Source organism: Ictidomys tridecemlineatus, chromosome 14 (genome assembly GCF_052094955.1).
Source record: "Ictidomys tridecemlineatus isolate mIctTri1 chromosome 14, mIctTri1.hap1, whole genome shotgun sequence".
NCBI classification, from domain to species: Eukaryota; Metazoa; Chordata; class Mammalia; order Rodentia; family Sciuridae; genus Ictidomys; species Ictidomys tridecemlineatus.
Window position 1 is genome coordinate 66,718,015 of NC_135490.1, and position 22,457 is coordinate 66,740,471.

At 37.7% G+C, this 22,457-nt stretch overlaps 1 protein-coding gene across 9 annotated transcripts; it reads left to right on the forward strand.

The window, feature by feature from the left end:
- The first annotated feature begins 578 nt into the window (after positions 1-578).
- Ap3m2 (adaptor related protein complex 3 subunit mu 2) lies at positions 579-22,364 on the forward strand. 9 transcript variants are annotated; one of them, XR_013430450.1, is made up of 12 exons: positions 579-694; positions 1,082-1,283; positions 1,676-1,822; positions 2,501-2,845; positions 7,135-7,306; positions 9,851-9,988; positions 12,931-13,016; positions 13,292-13,425; positions 14,757-14,964; positions 15,272-15,416; positions 16,492-16,678; positions 22,196-22,364. XR_013430450.1 is itself a non-coding variant. In XM_078031269.1 (11 exons), the coding sequence occupies exons 4-11, from the start codon at positions 2,573-2,575 to the stop codon at positions 16,590-16,592; spliced, it is 1,257 nt and encodes a 418-aa protein (XP_077887395.1). In that variant the 5' UTR covers positions 579-694; positions 1,082-1,283; positions 1,676-1,822; positions 2,501-2,572; the 3' UTR covers positions 16,593-18,807. The 9 variants fall into 9 exon arrangements, 7 of the variants coding, with proteins under 7 accessions (XP_077887395.1, XP_077887398.1, XP_077887397.1 ...); XR_013430451.1 differs by lacking the exon at positions 22,196-22,364 and adding an exon at positions 18,259-18,807; XM_078031269.1 differs by lacking the exon at positions 22,196-22,364 and having other exon boundaries at positions 16,492-18,807.
- The last annotated feature ends 93 nt before the right edge of the window (positions 22,365-22,457 follow it).

A 22,457-nucleotide genomic window follows, 5' to 3' on the forward strand; every position in this document is an offset into this window, starting at 1 on the left:
AGATTTTGGAAAGTGAAGTGCCAAAAGTCATACAAAGTCAAGCAAGTGGTGGCCTTGCTGGGCTTGGAAGAGGCTTCTGGAATTCTTTTCCAGAACTCTGGATGATAAGCTGTACAATCAATCACGTTTATTTTACCCAAGACATAGCACATAAATGAAAAGGTTTGACTCTTTTTAAATGCACTTAATAGCGAAGGGTAGTTATTGCTACTCATGACTTCTTATCCATGGTGTACTATTAGATAAATTGTGCCCTGGAAATCACCTCCTCCCCTGCCCAACACATACTTTTTAAGCATCTCTTTCAAGGCACATCCGCAATTATGCAGGTTGCAGCAGCGGCCTCTTGGGCCCTTTGTGACTGGACGATTGCAGACCAAACGGCCCTCAGACTGTCCTTGCCTTCCAATCTGGGCTCAGAACCACTGAGCTGCACCAATCAGAGATTACCCGGCCCTCAACGAGGGCCAATTAGGGGTTCGAGCCCGAGAACTGGGAAGGCCGCGGACAGCGATCAATCAGAGAAGAGCGGTGCACTGGCGCCCAATCAGCGGCCTTCAGGCCTCAGTAGCGGGCGGTGCCGGCGCGAGCCCCGGGGGCCGACCAATCAGCGTGCGAGCGGCGGCCAGTGCGCGCGTGGGGGTGGAGCTTGTTGGCACAGCCGAGTGGTCGGCGCTGCGAAGAGCGAGGCTGGGTGAGAGTCGGCGGCCTCAGGCACCGGCGGGGAGGGGACTGGGGCGCGCGAGGGTCAGAGAGGGGGCGCGCGAGGGGGCGGGCAGAGGCGCGGGGTGGCGCCGGACGGACTGACCCTTAGAGCTTCGGCCAGCAGTGGGGTGAGGTGAGAGACAGAGTAGCGGGCTCCGGGAGGTGGTCCGCTCTGGTCGGATGGTGGAGGGAGGAGGGGACCCTGTTACCATGGCAACACATGGGTGCAAAGTGGAAGGCCCCGGTTCCTGAACCCTGTTTACCCCCGGAATGTGCGTTTACCTTAAATCTACCCCGTGCCTTCCTCACCGTGGCTCGCGGGGTCCTAGGCTGGGACCATCGCAGAAATAACCCACTTTGGCCTCCTTCTCCGCAGCCTCGCCATTCTCCACCCTCCCTCCCTCACTCCCTCCCTCCCTCCTGCAGTCGAGTCCGCCGGCAGAGGGATTAAGCTTGCCCTGGCGTAATCGGTACAGCAGGCCTTTGCGGTGCGATCACCTGGGCTAATAGCCATAGTTGGGGTCCCTCGCGGCTGCCTCATTCTGGCGACTGGAGCCGTGGAGATTCCGCCGTCAGAGGTACCTGTTCCCCAGAGAGATAATTTTTAAAGGCACCCAACGAAGAGCCTGTGTATAAGAAGTGCTCAGCGAATGGGTCTCATTGAATGAATAAAGACCACAATGGCAGCTTTCCGTTCTGGATTAGCTCCCAGCACAACTCTAATAGAAATATGAGCAAATTAAAATGTAATTTTTACATTTTTCTAGTAACTATATTAAAGTAATAAAACAGGTTAAATTAATTTAAATATATTTTCTATTACCTAATATATGCAAAACAGTATAGCATATAATCAGTAAATTAATGGTAACATTTGAAATCTTTTTTTTTTTTTTTGTACAAAATCTTCCAAATCTGTTTTAGATATTTCAGCATGTCTCAGTTCTTTTCTTTTTTCTTTTGGTACCAGGGATTGAACTCAAGGGCACTTAACCACTGAGCCACATCCCCAGCTCTGTTTTGTATTTTATTTAGCGAGAGAGCCTCCCTAATTTGCTGAGGCTGGCTTTAAACGGTGATCCACTTGCCTTGGCCTCCCAAGCAACTGGGATTACAGGTATGCACCAGGGGTGACCAGCATATCTCAGTTCTAACCAGCCACATTTCAAGTGCTCATTGGCCCTACCATATTTATTTATTTTGGAAGGTCCTGGGGATCGATCTCAGGGTCTCACATACTGAGCTTCACCCTCACTCAGTTCCTGGTGGCTACCAGATTAAACTGAGACGTGTATGTGTGCATTGTGACCAAAACCTGATATCAAAGTCACAAATGTTCTTTGAAACCTTCCATTTCTCCTGTATGCAAAGTGGTACTGTGCAATAAGGCAACAACAACAAAAAGCCCCAAAACTCCTTTCAAGAGCTTAGTTGAAGAGAAAATAGATACCCAAAGATTAAGTAGTATTTTAAGTGGGTATATTTCAGGCAATAGTAAAGATAACTGGGAGTAAGGCTGGGACTGTAGCTTAATGATAGAGCATGTGCTTAGCATTTGAGAGGCTCTAGGTTCAGTCCTCAGCACCAGAGAAAGAGTAAGTGGGAGAGATAACTAGGAGTATATGATTGACAAAAGAGATGGCTGATAATTATTCTTAGGAATTCAAGAGAAGGATACTTCAAGCTCATGCAGTAAAGGAAGACTTGAGCCTGATCTTGAAAAAATTGGTAAGTCTTGGACTGCTGGAAAAGATGGGGAGAGAATGGCACTGAATATAGCTTCTTTTGTTTTTAGGTTTGAAAGTTTGCAGAATCCTGAGACTTTCCCACTGAAAAAGACTTTCCTCTTCACTGACAATTTCCCACCATGATTCATAGTCTTTTCTTGATCAACTCCTCTGGAGATATTTTCCTGGAGAAACATTGGAAAAGTGTGGTCAGTCGTTCTGTTTGCGATTACTTTTTTGAGGCACAGGAAAGAGCAACTGAGGCAGAAAATGTGCCTCCAGTTATCCCTACCCCTCACCATTATCTCTTAAGTGTTTACCGCCACAAGATCTTTTTTGTGGCCGTGATTCAGACTGAGGTCCCACCTCTGTTTGTCATTGAGTTCCTTCACCGAGTAGTGGACACATTTCAGGTTAGTGAATATGAGAGGATTCATATATGTAAGTTATAAAGTGTCTTTACAGTCCTGTTTCCATTGTATTCAGCTTCAGTTAAAATAAGTCTGAGAAATCAAAACTCTGCTATTGCTCACTTTTCTCTTATCTAATTAAGATTCTTTTTTCTAATTATTGCATTAGCTGCATTTAAAATGACAAATTGAATACTTTTGAACTTGTGTGTGGTGTGTTTAGTTCCCATCCTACATTTTGTTTACAAAGTAAGAGTTTATATATTTTTTTTAATATAGTGGACTTGATGCTAACCATTATTATAGTATTGCTTTGAGTTGCTTCAGAAAGTGATAAATGTTTAAACTTTTATAAAAGAAAATACAGAAAAAGCCAAGTAATGCTTATCTTAATTGTCCCTGGCAGAGGTAATTTGTGAACCCATGCTTCATTTTTGGTTTGAGGTGGTTATTTGTAGCATATAACTGCTGAGTGATAAACTCTTGTTACAAACATAAGGTTGGGAAATCTTCTGTATCTGTAAGAATTTGTAACCCATTTTACAAGATACAGTTATCATTTTGATTTGAAGATCTTGGGGGTCCTGGCATGCAGGGTAAGGGAGGTAAGTTTACCAGGGTAGGAGAGCATAATTTATAGCATGTGATTTTAGAGTATCCAGGCTTTAGATTTATACAGTGGAATCCTCTTCCTAACAAAATCACTTAACTTCTAATTGTTGTAGTTATTTGTATAATTCAGATGATAAATTAGAAGCAAAGGTCCTTTGGTTTAACTTCTGTGTCATGTGAGGTCTGGAATTAGTCTCATGAATATGGGAATTGTGGAGCTGGAGAAGAGAATGAGAATCCAGACATTATGATAAAAATTAAAAAGCAAATCAAAAAGTCCATTCATTTGCACTCATATCTATATTCTATGTCTAGAGCTATTCTTATTCCCAAGAAAATTAAAATATATTTTATAAGATTTTTTCTCCAAACACTCTCTGATAGTACTATTTTTATAAATATTTTTTTAATATTTATGGACACAGTATCTTTATTTTGTTTATTTTTATGTGGTGCTGAGGGTTGAACCCAGTGTCTCACATGTGAGGGCAAGTGCTCTGCCACTGAGCCACAATCCCAGCCCTCTGATAGTACTGTTAATCTGGGATTCCAATTATTCAGCATACTAGCTCCTTTGCACAGTAAAAACCTAAGAATTAATAGGTTTGGGGATGTAACTCACTAATAGAGCAACTGTGTAGTTTGTGTGAGATTCTGGATTCAGCTCCCAGTACTGCAAAACAAAAACAACAACAAACCCCTAAGAATTATAAGCCCCAGTATGTGAAAGGACTAGAAGTAATTCCAATAGTTATGATCTTAAACCTTTCTAACTGTGCCTTGCTATGATTTCCACATATGATACTTCATTCTTTCTAAGATTAACAGTTCAATTAGTGAAACTCAACAGTTGTTGTTATTGCCATATACAATTATTATGTAACTCATTGCAAGACAGTTAGTGGGAAAGTTGTGTAATCTCTTTGAAATCACAGAGGAATTTGAGAAAGCAGGGTAAAATTGCTGATTTAGAAGTCTAGAACTTCAGATCTTGTAATTTTTTTGAGGGGGGCTGTTTACTGGAGATTGAACTCAGGGGCACTCAACCTCTGAGCCACATCCCAGACCTATTTTATATTTTATTTAGAGATAGGGTCTCACTGAGCTGCTTAGCATCTTGCCATTGCTGAGACTGGCTTTGAACTCAAGATCTTCCAGTCTCAGCCTCTTGAGCTGCTAGGATTACAGGCATGCACCCCTATGCCTGGTGAGTTTGTCATTTTTTTAGCAGTTGTTAAAAGTAAATACATATCCTGATTTCAGTGGGGTTTTTTTTGTTGTTTGTTTTGTTGTTGTTGTTGTTTTGTTACCAGGGATTTAACCCAGGAACTGAGCTACATCCCTGGCCCTTTTTATTTTTTGAGACAGGGTCTTGCTAAGTTGCTTTGGGCCTTGCTATGGTGCCAAGGCTGACTTTGTAATTGTAGTATTCCTGCCTCAGCCTCTGGAATAGCTGGGATTCCAGGTGTGCACAATCATACCCAGCTCAATGCCTTTTTTTTTTTTTTTTGATGTTTATCTTTTCTTGACACCATAACTTTTCTAGTACTAAGATAGAGTTCCAGCTGTACTGCACTTTTGCTATGGTACTTTGTCATGTCAAGTCTCCTTTCCAAATGTTCATATCACATTATTTGGTTTATAAAATCAAGTGAAGTCGTTTTTTAAAATTTAATTTAATTTTTAAAAATATAATCACTTTGGGAAGGAAATTTGTGACAGTTTTTCCCCTTAAATCTTGGGATCTGACAATGGAGATTATCTATTGTAATTTAGCCTTCATCTAGTATAATGCATTCAATATTGGATGTCAAAGATATGGCAAGATGGTGAAACAATCTGGAAATCATACCATAGCATGAACAGTAGAGTGATCTTAGAAGTTTGGTTCTGTGAAAATGAGTGAAAGTTTGTTGTTGTCTTCAGATAATGGCAGTGCTATTATGTAAGCTTGCTGTGTAAGGCAGCTAGGACGAGGCAGATTTGAATTTAGCAAAAGAAAGAATTCTTAATAACCAGAGCTGTCCATGAGTAGAACTGTGCAAAGGAGCTAGTATGATCCTTAGGAGGGGTAAATTTCCCTTTGGTGGATGAATTCAAGAAGGGTTGCATGCCTGTCTCAGAGGCCCTGTAAAAGATGAGACGACAATTTTAGAAGGATACACTAAATGACTATAGACATTTATTCCATTTCACATAGTACTTTAAATGTATAAAGTACTTTCATGGACCTTATCATTTAATCATTTATTCGTAGTACTTTCAATATTCTTGTATATTCAAATGGCATTATCCTGATTATTACCACAACAGAAATCAAGACCTAACTTAGTAACATGTTTATGGTTTGGATATGAGGTATCCCTCCAAAGTTCCTTTTTTAATGTAGAGATATTCAGAGGTGAATTGATTGAATTATGAGAGCTGTAATCTAATAAATCTATCCTAGTTTGAATGGATTGGATGGTAACATCAGGCAGGTAGGCTGTGCCTGGAAGAAATGGGTCACTGGGGACATGTCTTGGATGGGTTCATTCCCTGGAAGGGTTCATCTTCCCTTCAAGATCCTTCCCCTTTCTCTGTGCTTCCTGGCTGCTGTGAGCTAAGCAGTACTCATCTGCTACGCCCTTCCACCATGATGTTCTCCCTTACCTTGGGCCCAAATCTGTGGGGTTGGCTTTCTGTGCACTGGGACCTCTGAAACTGTGAGCCAAAATAAACTTTTCTTCCTCTAAGTTGTTCTTATCAGGTATTTTTTTTCACAGTGTTGGAAAGCTGACGAACACAGAGAACAGTTTGATCTAATAAGTGACAAGATTATAATCCAGGTCTTCCAGTGATTTTTCTAGACCCCAGACGATACAATATTTAACTTTATTGTTGTCATTGAGACAGGGTTTTTCAGTGTTTCCTGACTTGCCTCAAACTCCTGGGCTTAAGCAGTTGTTTTGCCTCAGCCTCCCAGGTAACTGGGGACTAGGGGCACATGCCACCCTTGCCCAACTAGTTTAACCTTTTTTTTTTTTCCATATCCCTGATTGTATACAAAGTATATTCACACCCATTCATGTCTTCATACATGTACTTTGGATAATAATGTCCATCACATTCCACCATCATGTTTAGTCTTTTTAATAAAAGGAAAAAGAATTCTTAGAATTCTAACATTAGGGCTGCCTAAGAGATTTTCTACTGTGCTAGCTCATCCACCTCATTCTAATTTTTTTGTTGTTGTTTCTCAACTCTTACTCAATGCACAAATATAAAGAAATAGCACAGTTAAGGTTAAAAAGATTTTCATGTATAATTCTGTCATATTATAATTTTGCATAATTCATATTCTTATTCCTAAGCACATAAAATAATCTGGCTTCAATTTTGTATTCTGCATATTTTATTAAGTGGAAGAAATTAACCCAAAGAGTTAAATTGACTTCATCTAGTTTATAGAAGCAGCTACTAATGATAGTAGTACCATATGCTAGTATTACCTCTGTCCAACCAGGCTGCCTAAGAGAACTGTGGCTGTACCCCATTCCAACATTGTAGAAGAGTACCACAGAAACACTGTGTAAAACACATGTGGATAAACCAAATTCTTACTCTTTGAAAACCTTCTTTTATTTATTTACTTTTTTACAGTCTCTGGACAATAAATGTGCATGTTATATCTTCATCAGGATTATTTTGGAGTCTGTTCAGAGCCGGTGATCAAAGACAATGTGGTTGTGGTTTATGAGGTTTTAGAAGAGATGCTTGATAATGGGTTTCCCTTGGCTACTGAGTCGAACATTCTCAAAGAACTGATAAAGCCTCCCACTATCCTTCGGACAGTTGTCAACACCATAACAGGTATGGGAGTTATGACAAAAAGTTACTATCATCCTGGGTGTAGCTTAGTTTGGTGTGTGAATTATTTTTGAATGTTTGGGAATCTTGAGTGTTCAGATACTTTAATGTTGCTCTTTATGGTCTTTGAATCTAACCTGAAATAATATTTTTGTTACATAGAAAATACCCTGATTTCAATGACAAAATGAAGTATTTTATGGGCTGGGGGTATAGCTCAGTGGTAAGCACTTGCCTAGCATGTGCAAGGCTCTTGGTTCCATCCCTAGCCTCTCAAAAAAAAGGTCTAAAGAAAAACTTGATGGTTATAGAAACTTCAGAAATATAGAAAAACACAAGGAGGAACACAAAAATTCCTCTTAATCCCACCACCACACTTAACATACTGGGGTGTATATTTCTAAATAGGTAAATGGTAAATGAAACTTTTTAAAGCAAAAACTCTTGTATATTTTTTAAGCTTCACTTTTATCAACATTTTATGAACACACCTTGTTTCTATATCATTATTAATGATTTTGTAATTTTTTCATATTAAATAGATGCAAGTTATTTACTGAATCCCTGTTTATGATATTTCTGACATTTCTTCTTTTAAATAATGAGGGGTTAATATTCTTAAATCTTTGTGTACATCAGGGATGATTTATTTTCAATACTAGAAATGGAAGCGCTAGGTCAAGGGGTGTGTATATTTTAGGGACTTTTGTGCTGTGCCAAGTTTCCCTCTAGAAAATTAAACATGAATTTGTGTTTTCAGTAGCAATTTCTGTGGAAGCTAGTCAACCTTAGTATTATTTTTTTCCGAGACTTTGGCAATTTGATAGATGGTTTGTTGGCATCTTGTTAGTTATGAACTCCGTTTTTGTTTATTTTTTTGTTGCTAGTGAGATTAAAACCTGCTCAAGTTTCTTGATTGCTTTTCCTCTATTGAGAATTACCTTTTCATGTTCTTTGCCCAATTTTTTGTTGTTGAAATGTTTTTCTTTTCTCATACTGATTTAAAAGAATTTCTTTTATTTAGGGATATATTTCTAATATACAGGGTACTTTGTAGGAGTTCTTTATATATTTTGAATACTGCATTGCAGATATTTTCTTACAATCTGTTGCTTGTCATTTAACATTGTTCATGGTGTTTGTTTAGATACATATTGAATGTTGATTTGCTGGGTGTAGTGACATATGCCTGTAATCCCAGTGACTCAGGAGGTTGAGGCAGGAGGATCCCAAGTTTGAGACCAACCTCAGCAACCCAGCAAGGCCCTAGGCAACTTAGAGAGACCCTGTCTTAAAAAGTAAAAAGGGATGGGGATGTAGCTCAGTAATAGGGTACCCCTGGGTTCAGCTCCAGCATAACTAACTAAATAAATAAAATGTTTTGATTTAGTCAGATTAATCATTGTGCTTCATTAATGTTCTCTATTTTGGGACTTGTTTAATGAATAAACAAGGATTTTATGGAATTTGAAAACTAGTGGAAAAATGCATTTTAAAAAGTGTTAATATAAAAAATAGGTATGGCGTTTTGAAAAAGAATTATAAGAATTTGGCCTGTTAAATATGTCAAGGTGGATTAAGTCAGGCAGACCAAAATTCTTCGAGTAGTAATACTAGAAGATCCAAGACAGTTTTGCAAATAAATTTTTAAAAAATAAAAGAAAGTTTGCCTCACCAAGTATGGGATATAGTATGAAGTTTTAACAACTTTAATAATATGGTAATAAGTATGGCGTTTTTTCAATATTCTGAGTTCATTTTAAGCCTTAAAAGCTTTGTTAGTGCTTGAATCATTTATGGATATTATTAAGTTATTTAAGCCTGTATCTCACTTCAATCTGAAGAAAAGAATAAAAGCTGAAATGTTTAATAAACATGCTGAATATATAGTGTATATAGTGTTTCTTTCTTTAGAGTAAAACTATCCAGGAAATGAAGTAGGAAACAATTTAAATTATTTATAGCATTTTGTTATTTCAGTAAAAAATCTTTGAATTAAAAAACTTTTTGATGCAAAAATGTAGAATTCATCTAGAGCTCTTAATGACAGGAAAGGATCTAATTTGTGTTTTTAAGTTTTAACATTAGTATGAAACAGCCCATGTTGATGTATACATTTTAATACTACCACGAATGTACCTAAGAACCTACTTATGCTACAATACTTTTTTTTACCAATGAAAATTTTATGTCAATATGTAGATTACCAACATGTTCTGAAACCCAATACATTATTTAGGCTGCAAGCTATTATGGAATTTGAGACACTAAGTTCAAGTTACTTTCAAATCCAAAATATGATATCTGTCTCTCAGGTAACTTTTTTAAAAAACCTTTATTCTGATCAAGGAGACAGACCAGATGGAGACAATGAGTTTTAAAAATAGACCGGGTTGCCCTATATAGAAGTTTGGAAACACTCATCTTCTGTTTGATAATGCATGAATAGTGGGAGCATAGAAACTTCTGGGGAAATGTACACTGTTAGAATCAAATTGACATTAAAATACCTGTTTGATTCTAAAAGTATCAATATTAATTATCTAGGAAGTACCAATGTGGGTGACCAACTTCCAACTGGGCAGCTGTCAGTGGTGCCTTGGCGACGGACTGGGGTAAAATATACCAACAATGAAGCCTATTTTGATGTGATTGAAGAGATTGATGCCATTATTGACAAATCAGGTAGGTGCTCTTAAGATGTTTTGAACCATCTGAGATTTGAAATTAGAAGGTCCCTTTTATATAATACATGTTAGTATCAGAATTATTCCTTATTCAGAACCATTCATTTTAATTTTGTACCCACTCTATCAGGCACTGTGCTGGTTAAGGGATGGACTTTTTTCTTTTCAATATCTTTTTTAGTTGTTGATGGATCTTTATTTTATTCATTTATTCATATGTGGTGGTGAGAATTGAACCCAGTGCCTCACACATGCTAGACAAGTTCTCTACCACTGAGCCACAGTGGATTTTATTTTGATGTGGATTAATTGTTTCGTAGGTGTTATCCTCTTCAATAATAATAAAAAAAAGTAACAAACTAATATTTTATTGATTAGATTTCCTTTATAAAAGTGTTTAATTCCCATTTGTGATGGTGGAACTAAAATTGTAATTACTGATTCAGGAAGCCTTCCTGTCTGCCTATTCTAAATTAGATAAATATAACTAAAAGTTCTAAAGCTTAGAGGTCTACAGAAAGTTCTCCTCACATTAGTGAACTTATCCATTCAACACATGTTTATTGAAAACTAGTATTATAGCACAGTGCTATATAGTGGGTGTTTGGTGGTCATTTCTGAAGGCATAGTCTGTGTCTGGAAGGCTTAATTAAAGTCTAGTGAGAGAAAGTAAAAAAGGTGGAGCATGAATGGGACCATACCCATCCAGAAAAGTATGTAGAGAAGATAGTTTTTGCTTTAGCAGCAAAATAAATAGAAGTTAAGATTTGCATTCATTTTGGAGCAACCACTCCAACAGTGTCTCCCAAAATATTATTGGAAAATAAAGTAGTTCAGTATGACTGGGTTGAGAAGCATAAAAAAAGAACTGATGAGGCCTTAAAACTAAGGCAATGTGGCATACACACACACACACACACACACACACACACACACACACACACATAATGGAATATTACTCAGCAATAAAAGAGAATAAAATCATAGCATTTGCATGTAAATGGATGGAGTTAGAGAAGATAATGCTAAGTGAAGTTAACCAATCCAAAAAACCAAATGCCAAATGTTTTCTCTGACATAAGGAGACTGATTCACAGTGAGGTAGGGAGGGGGAGCATGGGAGGGATAGACGAACTCTAGATAGAGCAGAGGGGTTGGAGGGGAAGGGAGGGGGCATGGGGTTAGAAATGATGGTGGAATGAGATGGTCATTATTATCCAAAGTACATGTATGAAGATATAAATTGCTGTGAATATACTTTGTATACAACCAGAGATATGAAAAAATGTGCTCTATTTGTGTAATAAGAATTGTAATACATTCTGCTATCCTATATAAACAAAAAAATTAATTAAAAAAAACTAAGGCCAAAGCATCTTTTCGTATTAGTTTAAATGGGAGATAACCCAAATATTCAGCAATAGAAAGGATAAATAAACTTTAATATGGCCATACAGTAGAACACTGTGTGGTAGAGAAAAAGAATGAACCACTGATACATCCAGCAATATAAGTAAATCCTAACAATATTTAACAGAAACGTTAGGTGCATAAGATTGTATAAATAATGTGGTTACATTTATGTGAAATTTGAAAATAAGCACAATCTAAGGTAATAGAAGTCAGAATTTGGGGAATGTCTTTAACTGGAATGGATAAGAAGGAGCATACCAGGTTGCTGAAAAGGCTCTACATTTTGATGTGCATGGTACTTCCAGAGATGTAACGATATTTACTGAACTGTATGGTTTTTGTATTTTACTATAGAATATCAGTGAAAACTTAAAAAAAAAAATGATGGCCAGATCATGAAGAACCTTGTATGCCATTTTAAGGAAGAAAGTTGAGAGCATTTGGAGAGTTTTAAGTTGGGGAATAATTTCATCAGGCTTGTTGTGGAATAATGAGTTGAAGTGGGGTAAGATTGTAAGCATTGAAAGCAGGAAGTCGTTGCTGAAGTTCACACACAAAATATCACTGTCTATAATGGTAGTCAGGATGGAGAGGAATGAATAAATTTGAGAGCTGTTAAGTCTTAGAAAAGAGAAGAATTGGTAATTGACTGGATATGGGGACCAAGGAGGTAAAAATAGTCAAAGATGCATCTGTGTTTCTAACTTTATGCAGTAGGATAGGTGGTATCATCATAGCAATGTGGAAAACAAGAGGAGTGGTCCAGGGAGCAAGATGATAAATTTCTCTTTCACATGTGGAGTTTGAAGCACCACAGTGACATTCCAGTGGAATGTCCATTAGAAGTGAGGCTAACTTAAAAACAGTAGGAAATAGTTGGTTGTAAATGAAAATGGAAATCTTGGGAAGTAGGTAACACTACTAAGGAGAGAATATATAGTAAAAGAGGTTCAGAACTGTGGAAAAGCTTAGATATTTAAGGGCATGTAAAGAAATCTGCAGAAGACACTGAAGAAGAAGAGCTGGGAATAAAAGGAGAAAATTAGGAGAGGTTAGGACAGAAAAGCATTTTGAAAAGGAAGAAGTGATCAACAATAGCAAATGCTGCACAGATCCTATAGGATAGAGACCATGGGTGTCTTATTTAGCAGCAAAGCTCATTGGTGACCTTTGGGAGAGCAGTTTCTAATAGGAAATTTTCTGAACCATTGGTTAAGATAATGGTGCTCTGTGTGATTGTGACACTAGATTGAAAACTCCTTTAGGCTAATAACTATCTCATTAATCTTTTCATTCCCAACATAGTGTCTCAGCCTTGATATGTAGTTGATACATGTTTGGAAGGATGGGTGAATGGGTTGGATAAATGAATTGGACAGCTGGACAGAAGGAAAGAAGAAGGGAAGAAAGGAGGCAGGGAAGGCAAAGAAGAAGAGAGAGGAGCAAGAGGGAGGAAGTAAGTTAGCTGGGAAGGACAGAGAGGTGTTCAGTAAATCTTTACACTCTATTTGTCTCTTCCTGTCTCAGGTTCCACAGTTACTGCTGAGATCCAGGGCGTGGTTGATGCCTGTGTAAAACTCACTGGAATGCCAGACCTTACACTTTCCTTTATGGTAAATCCTGGACTAGAGTTCCTGTTCTTGGGGTGGGAAATTAAAAGTTTCTATAAAACCAGAGTGGTAAGAACAGAATAGAACTAGAAATGATTAGGGCAGCCACAAAGCTTATATCAGCCTTGAATTTTCTATAAGTAATTAGAGAGAGAGAGTGTGTGTGTGTGTGTGTGTGTGTGTGTGTGTCTTTTAGTAAAAATAGCAACTGAATTACTTTCCTGAAAGAAAAGTGGGTGTTTAATTCCTACTTGCTTTTCCTTGCTTGGTAACTGTAGAACCCCCGGCTGTTGGATGACGTCAGCTTCCATCCTTGTGTTCGTTTCAAGCGCTGGGAGTCAGAGCGTATTCTATCTTTCATCCCACCTGATGGAAACTTCCGTCTGCTCTCTTATCATGTCAGTGCACAGAAGTAAGCGGCTCCTCCCACTGAGAGTGGAATCTGTGTCTGTCTGTGTATGTGGAGATAGTATCTGTAGTGATTAAGAACTTGGGCTCTAAAGTTACCTGGGATCAAGTTCCAGCTCCTATAGTTACTAAGTGTGCCTTCTCAGGTTAGTTGTTTCCCTGCTGTGTGTTTTCTTATCTGAAAATAATAAAAGTACCTTTTTATCAGGATTGAGTGAGTCTAAATAGTGCTTAATGTGAAGGACGTGCTCATCAAATTTATTACTATCATTTTTGTTTTGTGTCTAAACAAGAACATTTTTTTTCTCAAATTAAAATCTGAGCAAGCCTATATTCAATCCACTTGACCCCCAAAAAGATTAAATTGTGCTATGAAAAAGCATAAAATTTAATGATTTTTTTTGATCTCGTACGTTCACTTCAGTTTGAAGCCTACAGGCTTTTGGATACAAGCAGTATTGCATGGGCAAAGGTGTGCAGACACAAGAGCCAAGAGACCTCAGAGCCACCAACACCTTCAGGTGTGATTTGAAGTCAGTTGTTTAGGGAAACATCTGAATGCTTAAGGTCAAAGGCTTTGGAATCTGATTGCCTGGATTTAACCAGCACCTTCAGTGCTTATAGTATATGACCTTCACAAGTTACTTAATTTCAGTTAAGTTCAAGGACACCAGTATTCATCTCTAAAATCAGTAGACTTCACACTTATGAAGTAGCACATAGTGGCAGTAATATTTCATTGTTATTAGGAAAATGAAATAAGGTGAGAATTAAATGAATGGTAAGCATTGAGAATAGTGACTGGTACGCAGGAAGTACTCAATGACAGGAACCGTTAGGGTTAGGGTTAGGGTTACTATGGGATTATTCTGTGACTTCTCTGGGTCAACTTCCTGTCCTATCAAATCATTATAGCCTATTCTACCTCTGAGTGTTTTTTTGAGGATCAGATGAGGTAAAATAAAAAACCCTCAAGAAATTATGAAAGGCCTCTCTCTCCAGTACAAATAATAGTCACAGGTCACAAATTAAAACAGAAATATAGGGACTTCAGTATTGTTCAATATTTTTCTCATGGTAGGCTTAATGTGCACTTTGATTTTATTTATGTTATTCAGGAATTCATCAGAAGACAGTTTACTAGACAACACCTTAGCTTTTCAAAAAGAAAAAAATAATTGTTTTTTTTCTATATTTTTAAAAATAAGGAGTAAGAATATAAGTGAGGGAGGAAAAAGCTGCCAAAGGGGCAAAAAAAACCCCATAATGTGAAATGAAAAATAATACCATTTTCCAGTACATGAATAATATGAGCTCTTTATTTCTCTTTTCCAGTCTCGTTGCAATTCCAGTGTATGTCAAACATAATATCAGTTTCCGGGACAGTAGTTCACTTGGACGCTTTGAAATAACAGTGGGACCTAAGCAGACTATGGGGAAGACTATAGAAGGAGTGATTGTCATCAGTCAGATGCCCAAAGGAGTGCTGAATATGAGCCTCACTCCATCCCAAGGGACACACACATTTGACCCAGTGACAAAGGTAGGGGAAAACAGGGCGTGGGCGTTTTGAATTGTTGATGTTAAGCAGAAGTAAACTTCAAGTGCTCTCCATACAGACATTATGCCTTGTTTGGAAGATGAGATTAACCAAAGGGATCTTGTTTTCTTTTTTGAGTTTACTTGTGGTGACAAATAGGATTCTCTATTGAAAAAACACTCCAGAGGCAACTTGTGATATTGTGAACCGATGCCCTGAGGTTAGAGTCTAACCATCTCAAATGTGGGGTTCTAGTATACTTAATTACTTTATTATAAAGATCACTTCTCTTTTTAAATTTTCTTTGAAGATGTTGTCTTGGGATGTAGGAAAAATAAATCCTCAAAAGCTACCAAGTTTGAAGGGGACCATGAGTCTTCAGGCTGGAGCTTCCAAACCAGATGAAAACCCCACAATCAACCTGCAGTTTAAAATCCAGCAGCTGGCCATTTCTGGTAAGTGACCCAAAGCTCAGGCAGCTTTGAAACAAACATAAGTTGCTTTCTTCTAAAAAGTACACACAGCAAAAAGCCTTCCCAAGGCTCTCTATTTATATAAGATCTGGTTTTGTTACCTGGTTTATAATCTTTAGGTACATCTTTGCCAGTACATTTCTGGAGGAAGTTTACAATCCTTACTTTGAAGTTGGCCTAAATGACCTTAATAAAAGTGTTTAAGTCACAAATGATAAGAAATAATAATTTGAGGTTCCTAAGATTTTTAGTATATGAATACTTCTGCTTTCTTAGCTGGTAATGGAAAAGAATAATTTCCTCTCCTTTCTCCCAATTTCGAAAGACTCATATTTGAGTCTTTGGGACCATTGAACCTATCCAGGCCAGTCCAGTCTGTACCAACCATAGGAAGATAGTAATAAGTAGTTATCATCTATTGGGTATTTATTATGTGCTAGGTGCTCTTGTAAGCTCTTTTTATATATGTCCTTAGAACAACCCTATGAGATGGAAAGAAAATGAATTTAGTGTTATATGTATATTCCTGTTTTTCTTTACTAAAAGACCTTATTTAATTTAAATGGTTAGAATTCAGTTAAGCTATAAGCTATTTCACCTTAAAACACTTAATAAATTGTAAGCTGTATATAATATATTTTTATTACAGTGGGAATACTTACAAAGCAGTCACTGATGAGTTCATTATTTTTCATTATTTATTAGTTATCATTTGTTCATTTGTTCAGTCCAATAACTTGAACAAAAAGTACAGTGATCTTTTTTGCTCTTGCCATCATTGTGGTCTGCAACTTTCTATCTTTCCGACATGAGGAGGTCTTCTTATAGAATAATTTTTTTTGATGAAGCATTTTTTTTTTTTTTTTTTTTTTTTTTTTACTGTCGGTGTATGTACTGCGTGTGAAGAGTCCATTAGCTTCACAGAAGGATTCATTGTCACTGCAGTCTCCATCCTGCTGATCTCTTTGAACTGAAATTCATGCAAACAATTGTGCTACCTGCATCTTTTGAATACTCATATCTTATTTTCTCTCCTCCTTCCCTTCCTCCTTTCCAGGACTCAAAGTGAATCGTCTGGATATGTATGGAGAAAAGTACAAACCCTTTAAAGGCATAAAATACATGACAAAAGCTGGAAAGTTTCAAGTTCGAACCTGAAGGGAAAGTTTTGTAGCTGGAACACTCATGAACACTTTTTCATTTCTTACTTGTCTAAAAGTAAAAAATATCAGCCTGTCTCTTAGGTAAGTCCCTCCAGGACCCATCTGCTCCCTTTTTCCTTAGCCTTCAGTGCCATGGAACTAATCAAGGGAGAAAAGAGTCACCAGGGAGAACGGCATGGAACTGAAACACAGTCAGCACCAACTCAGTTCTCAAGAAGAGATGTATAATGGAGGGTAGCAGTACTTGACATCTTATTTAACTATTCTTAACATGATTACCACAGAAAAAGACCAGCATTTGTTGCTTGCTTGGCTTTAATTATCTAAAGCCACTGAAAGACTTTATAGATTTTTTTTTTAAAGTAGAAAGATTAGAAAGAAGGGAAATTATAAGAAAAATGAATCTTAGTTAAAGAAAGCCAGTTATAGATCTCCGATCTTGCTTAATGGTGTGCAAGGCCCTGGGTTCAAGCCCCAGCACCACACACAACATGAAAAATGATCTGATCTAGGCCTGGGGATGTATCTTAGTGGTAGAATGCTTGCCTAGCATGCACGAGGCCCTAGGTTTGATCCCCAACACTGCAAAAATTTTAAACAAAGAAAAAAGGTCTGATCTTTGAGAAAAAAAGAGGAAATAGTACTAAAGAAGAGTTTTGAGGAGATATATTAAAGTGAAAGATTGGCAAGGAAAGTGATCAACCTTTACATTAAGGAGGGTTGTAAAGAAAAGAGTTGATTTCTTTCTGATCCCTCTGATACATAATATTGTTTATACTTCTAAAAATGAACTGGGAACTTCTTAAATTCAAGTCCACTATTGACACAGAAAACCCAATAGAATCAGAATTTTCCTTAAAGACCGATGATATTGAGCTAGCTTTCATATTCTTTTGCTTGCCTTTAGCACTTGGTCTGTGAGAAGGTGACCCACTTTCTTCCCAAAATAATTCTACTCTTTTACAAAATTCACTGCCTTTCTGGTTACCTGATCCTTCCACAGGATTTTCTAAATAGCAGGAGTTTCAGTGCAGCCAGATTTTATGAGTCAGAGTTATTGGAGTAGCAATGGCAGCTCATTTCCCATTAAGGTGGATCACAGCTATAACTGAGTGATCCCATGTCTACATTTATCTGTGCTAGACTGGTACTAGATCCTGAGCCTTCCTGTATGAAACTTTTCCATAGGTAGAACTTGGTAAAAATAATGCCTAGCATTGAGGACATGATAGATCCTTGAAGCTGCTTGGTAAAGTTGTCATTTCTTCAGTCTTTTGTTGTACTCTATAATATATTTATTAACAATAGATAGGCAAAAATTTCCCTTAAATCTTTGAATAAAATTAATGTTGTAGGAAGCTGGACCATTTGGTCATATGTAACCAACCCAGTTTAAGAAACAACTTAAGAAGTACTTAAGGTTTTCCAAGTGGGTAATTTTTGTTCTATTTCATGTGTCCATTACTTATTCAAATATCTAAGTAAAAGACAGGTTTTGTTTTTGGTTTTGGTTTTGCTATCTTCAAAGTATAGAGTAGAGAACAATGGTGTGCTCTGCATTGTGCATGGAGAAAAAGGAAACCTTCGCTCTCCAACTCTAGTTCTCTAAAATCCTGTTTCCAAATACTTGTGCAACTTGGTTTTTTTTTTCTTTTTGCTAGTTTTATCTTGCTGCTTCCAGGACTTATTTGTGCTGCAGAGTAATGTTGCTTTGTGGTTTTTCTCTGGGATAAACTGCTACATACAACCAGATGTGCTTCATACTCCATCACTCCACACTGCAGCCTGTACACACCCACCATGGTAGAGGAAACTTTTCTGCCTGTGAATCCCAGGAATGTTCAGAATCACCTCTTCTGAGGGCTCTGAAAGGTTCCTAAGTCACAGGAATCAACTAATCTTGGTCCCTGAAGATTTTGCAGCTGTTTTATGTCTTCTAGGGCAGCTTATCTTATTGCAAGGGACATAACTAAGAAGAATTAAAGTCTAGACTATGGGACCTGTGGGCCTAAGCATGTGAAATAACCATCACATATGGGTGTAGCAGACCACTGGAGTACAATCAAGCATCACTGCCAGCTTCCCACAATGTGTCAGGTGGCATGAATAGTTCAGGGTGCCTTAGTTGAGCTGTTCAGTTCTATGTGTGGTTAACATGTGCAGACGTAGCTTCTCTGTTTAAATCTTAATAAAGTTGAATTTTACCAGTCCTCTGTGGCTGAAGTGTTTTGTTACTAGGACTAATAATAATGCTATGCCATGCATTTGTCAGTAGAAGCAATAAGCAATTTATCTTTTCAGGAGGATCTTGCTAATTTTTGTTCTCTTTAGCCAGATGTTATAAAACCATATTTGATTCTCTGGTCACTGCTGGGAAATAGGGGATGTTGGTGTTAATGTCACTTTTAAGTTATGACAACTGAGGTCCCTATCAATCAAACTGTTTTCCCCCAGGGTAAGAGACAAAACCATTAGAAACCACTGGTGTTTATTCTAGTGCTTTCCCTATCCCTTTCTTTCTTTTTCTTTTTTCTTTTTGGTACCGGGGATTTAACTCAGGGGCACTCAACCACTGGACCACATCCCTAGTCTTTTTTTATATTTTATTAGAGACAGGTCTCACTGAGTTGCTTAGCGCCTTACCATTGCTGAGACTGCCTTTGAACTCACAATCCTCCAGTCTCAGCCTCCTAAGCCACTGTGATTACAGGCAGTGTGCTACTGTGCCCAGCTCTTTCCCTATTTTTTCCCTTTTGACTGGCTTCTCGAGTTGATTAATTTAGGCATAGAGCAGGACTGCAAGGTACTAGACATCCTTATTGTAGTCAAGGTTTTATGGAAGGTTAAGACCTTAGGAGTCTGGAAAATGTGGATGCTGATATTCCCTGTCTATACTGATATTCTTCTGAAAACTCCTGTTTAATAGCCACAGTGTTTAGGGTTTTTTAATATTCAGCTTCTTCTCTTCACCACTTTTTAGTATAGTAGTCCCCCTGTTCCTTATCTGCAGTTTTACTTTTCCAAGTTTTAGATGTCTGAGATAAACTACAGGCTGAAAATATTAAGGAAAATTCCAGAAAAAAACCAGCTCATATATTTTAAATTATGCACAATTCTGAATAGCTTGATGAAATCTTTTTCTCTCCTCTGTTATTCTACTCTATCTTGTACTGAAATGTCCTGCACCATACTGCCGTGGATATGAATCATCTTCTTGTCCAGCATTCCTACACTGTGTATACTACCTGTTAGTCACTTAGTGGCCTGGCCATCTTGGTTATCAGATTGACTATCACAGTATTTCAGTGGTTAGGTTCAAGTAACTCTTATTTTACCTAGTGGCCTCAAAGCACAAGAGTAGGAACACTTGGAGTTTGGGTTAAGGGTTTAGAAAAGCCTAAAGTGAAAAGGTGAAAGTTCTCTGTTTAATAAAGGAAAAAAAATCCTACACTGAGGTTGCTAAGATTTATATCTGAAGTTGTAAAATAAATTTTTACTCATTTTGATGTAGCAACACAAAATTACTGCCACAGTGCATTTTATAAGTGCTTAATTAAGATGCAAGAGGTATTGAATTCATGGGCAGAAGACATGAACAAAAAACATGTTCCAATTGCTGATTGTGTATTACACCAAAAAGCATTGAGCCTATGTGGAGACTTCAGCAAGGAAGCCCTTGTAACAGGTGATACTAAGCCATTTATTGCAAGTAAAGGGTAAAAAAGGGAAAGAGAACACATTTACATATCTTTTATACAATAGTACATTGATAATTGTTATTGTTTATCTCTGTGCCTAATTTTATAAATTAAACTTTATCACAGGCACTTATGTACAGGCAAACTGGATATATAATGTTCTATACTTCCAAGCACCCACTGGGGATTTTAGAATGTGTCTCCCATGGATCAGGGACACCTGCAACTCTTCCCTCAGGATGTTTTGGTAGCATTGTGATGTGATGTGAAATTTTGTTATCTACTTGCACTTTCCTCTATGGCCTGTAGGTGGTGACTTAGTGCCATCAATACAAATTGTTAGTTTTTTTTTTTTTTTTAAGGGCATTTAATTTGAAACTCAAACTTTCTTCAAGATCCTAAGTATTGGGGATTGAATGAGCTTGGATTTTGAAGTTAAATGTTGAGCCAAAAGTTGATGATAACATTTTGATATGCACAAATGAAATTCTAGGAGGACAATAGTTTTAACCATCTGAATTCCTCTAGGTCTTTATACCCACTAAAACTAACTTTACAATTACTTGGGAATCTTTCTCGTTCTTTGGATCTGTTAGCATCTATTTGTTTTATTAATCAGCCAGGGATATTGAGGAAATAATATTGAATTTCCTATTGTACTCATTTCCTTCACCTGACAAGATCCAGCCATTTTATCCTGAATTTCCTAACCTATCCTGGGTAATGATGTGTTGCTCTGATGTTTTAGTATAACTCAAATGAATCTGTATTGCTGGGTTGGGTCTCTACCCTGTAACTCAGTGGCCTCGTCTAAGCAATTGTCTTCATTTGATCTGCGGTTTCCAAGACTCCACTCAGAGGAATGCTGGAGCCTTTTGACTTTGTATTTCCATCCCAGGAGGCCGTACTGCTTCATTTCATTTCATTAACCCCACTCTCTAAAGAAAAGCTTGTCACGCAAGGGGGAGGGGATGGAACTGCTGTGTTTCAGCCAGAGATGCAGAAGCCAGGGATTCTTGCTCATTGCAGTTCACAAACAGATGAATATCTGTCTAAAATCTTAGAACTTATAAACAAGTTGTGTGAAGTCACCAAATCTGCAACCTAAGTGTCCAGAGTTTGCATTGATTTAACTGGCCTAGGGATATTAGCGTTTCAGGGGAGACCCCCATCTCTGTCCCTCCTCCTGACCCCCCTCCCCCATCCAACCAATCAAATTCTTGGTCTGCAGATAATTTCTTTTGTGAGTGTAAACTACTTTTCTTCCAAGAACCTCAAACTGGGTAATTTGTACAACTCCTCAAGAGATAAAGACCTTTCTCCTCCCTTAAGAAACTGTCAGCATATGCCCAAAAGTAAGCTTCATTGGATGTATTCTTGAAACTAGAGTGTCAATGATAAAAACTGAGGCAGCAGCTAGGAATATGGGTCTCATCTCAAGAGTGATAAGAAAGTAGTCTAAGAGAAGCAGAAAGCAGCAGTATTCAAGTAACATACTTTGTGAACTAATCTAGAGGTAATTCTGATGAGCAGAAAAGCAAAATGGGATGGGGAAAAGTGACCTAAATACTAGCTTCTAGTCTGAACCAACAATTGAGATGTTGCTATGTTAGCAAAGTCATGATTAGTTCATTTGTTTTTTATGTAACTGTAGTTACTGTCAAAAGAGTCTCACTACCTGTCTTCTTACTCTCCCATTACCACATAGTTCATTTTCCTGACATACTCCCACTTGCCTGAGCAAAATACTCAAAACAGCTCCTTATTGAATTAAATCTAAACTCGGTTTGGCATTCACAGCCCCCATAATCTGAATTCCAATCTACAGTCCCCTTCATAAAGTTCACCGTAGACAAACTACTAATTTCTTTTTATACTTCTCTGTCTCTTTTGCCTCCAGATCTTCGTATTTTCAGGTACTGAATTTTTTCATCTCAAGATTGCTTTTACTGCACCTGTGTACCAATCCAGATCTCACCCAATCTGAGAAAACCCTCCCTAATTTTATTTCCTTCAGATTCCCTAATCCTTCCTGCAGCTGAATTCCAATAAAAGTTTTTGCCCTTCTATGGCCCGTCTCCATTCTACCTTATTTCTAAATATCTTCTGTTCCTGTCATACCAAGCTGTCCTTTCTTCCCCCTTTTACTGTCCACAGCACCT

Bases quoted from the DNA above. Each gene is read 5' to 3' on its own strand.
- Ap3m2 (XM_078031269.1), top strand. From the start codon at position 2,573: ATGATTCATAGTCTTTTCTTGATCAACTCCTCTGGAGATATTTTCCTG. The intron at 7,307-9,850 runs GTATGGGAGTTA...TTAATTATCTAG, and splicing joins AGTTGTCAACACCATAACAG to GAAGTACCAATGTGGGTGAC. The intron at 13,426-14,756 runs GTAAGCGGCTCC...TCTCTTTTCCAG, and splicing joins TATCATGTCAGTGCACAGAA to TCTCGTTGCAATTCCAGTGT.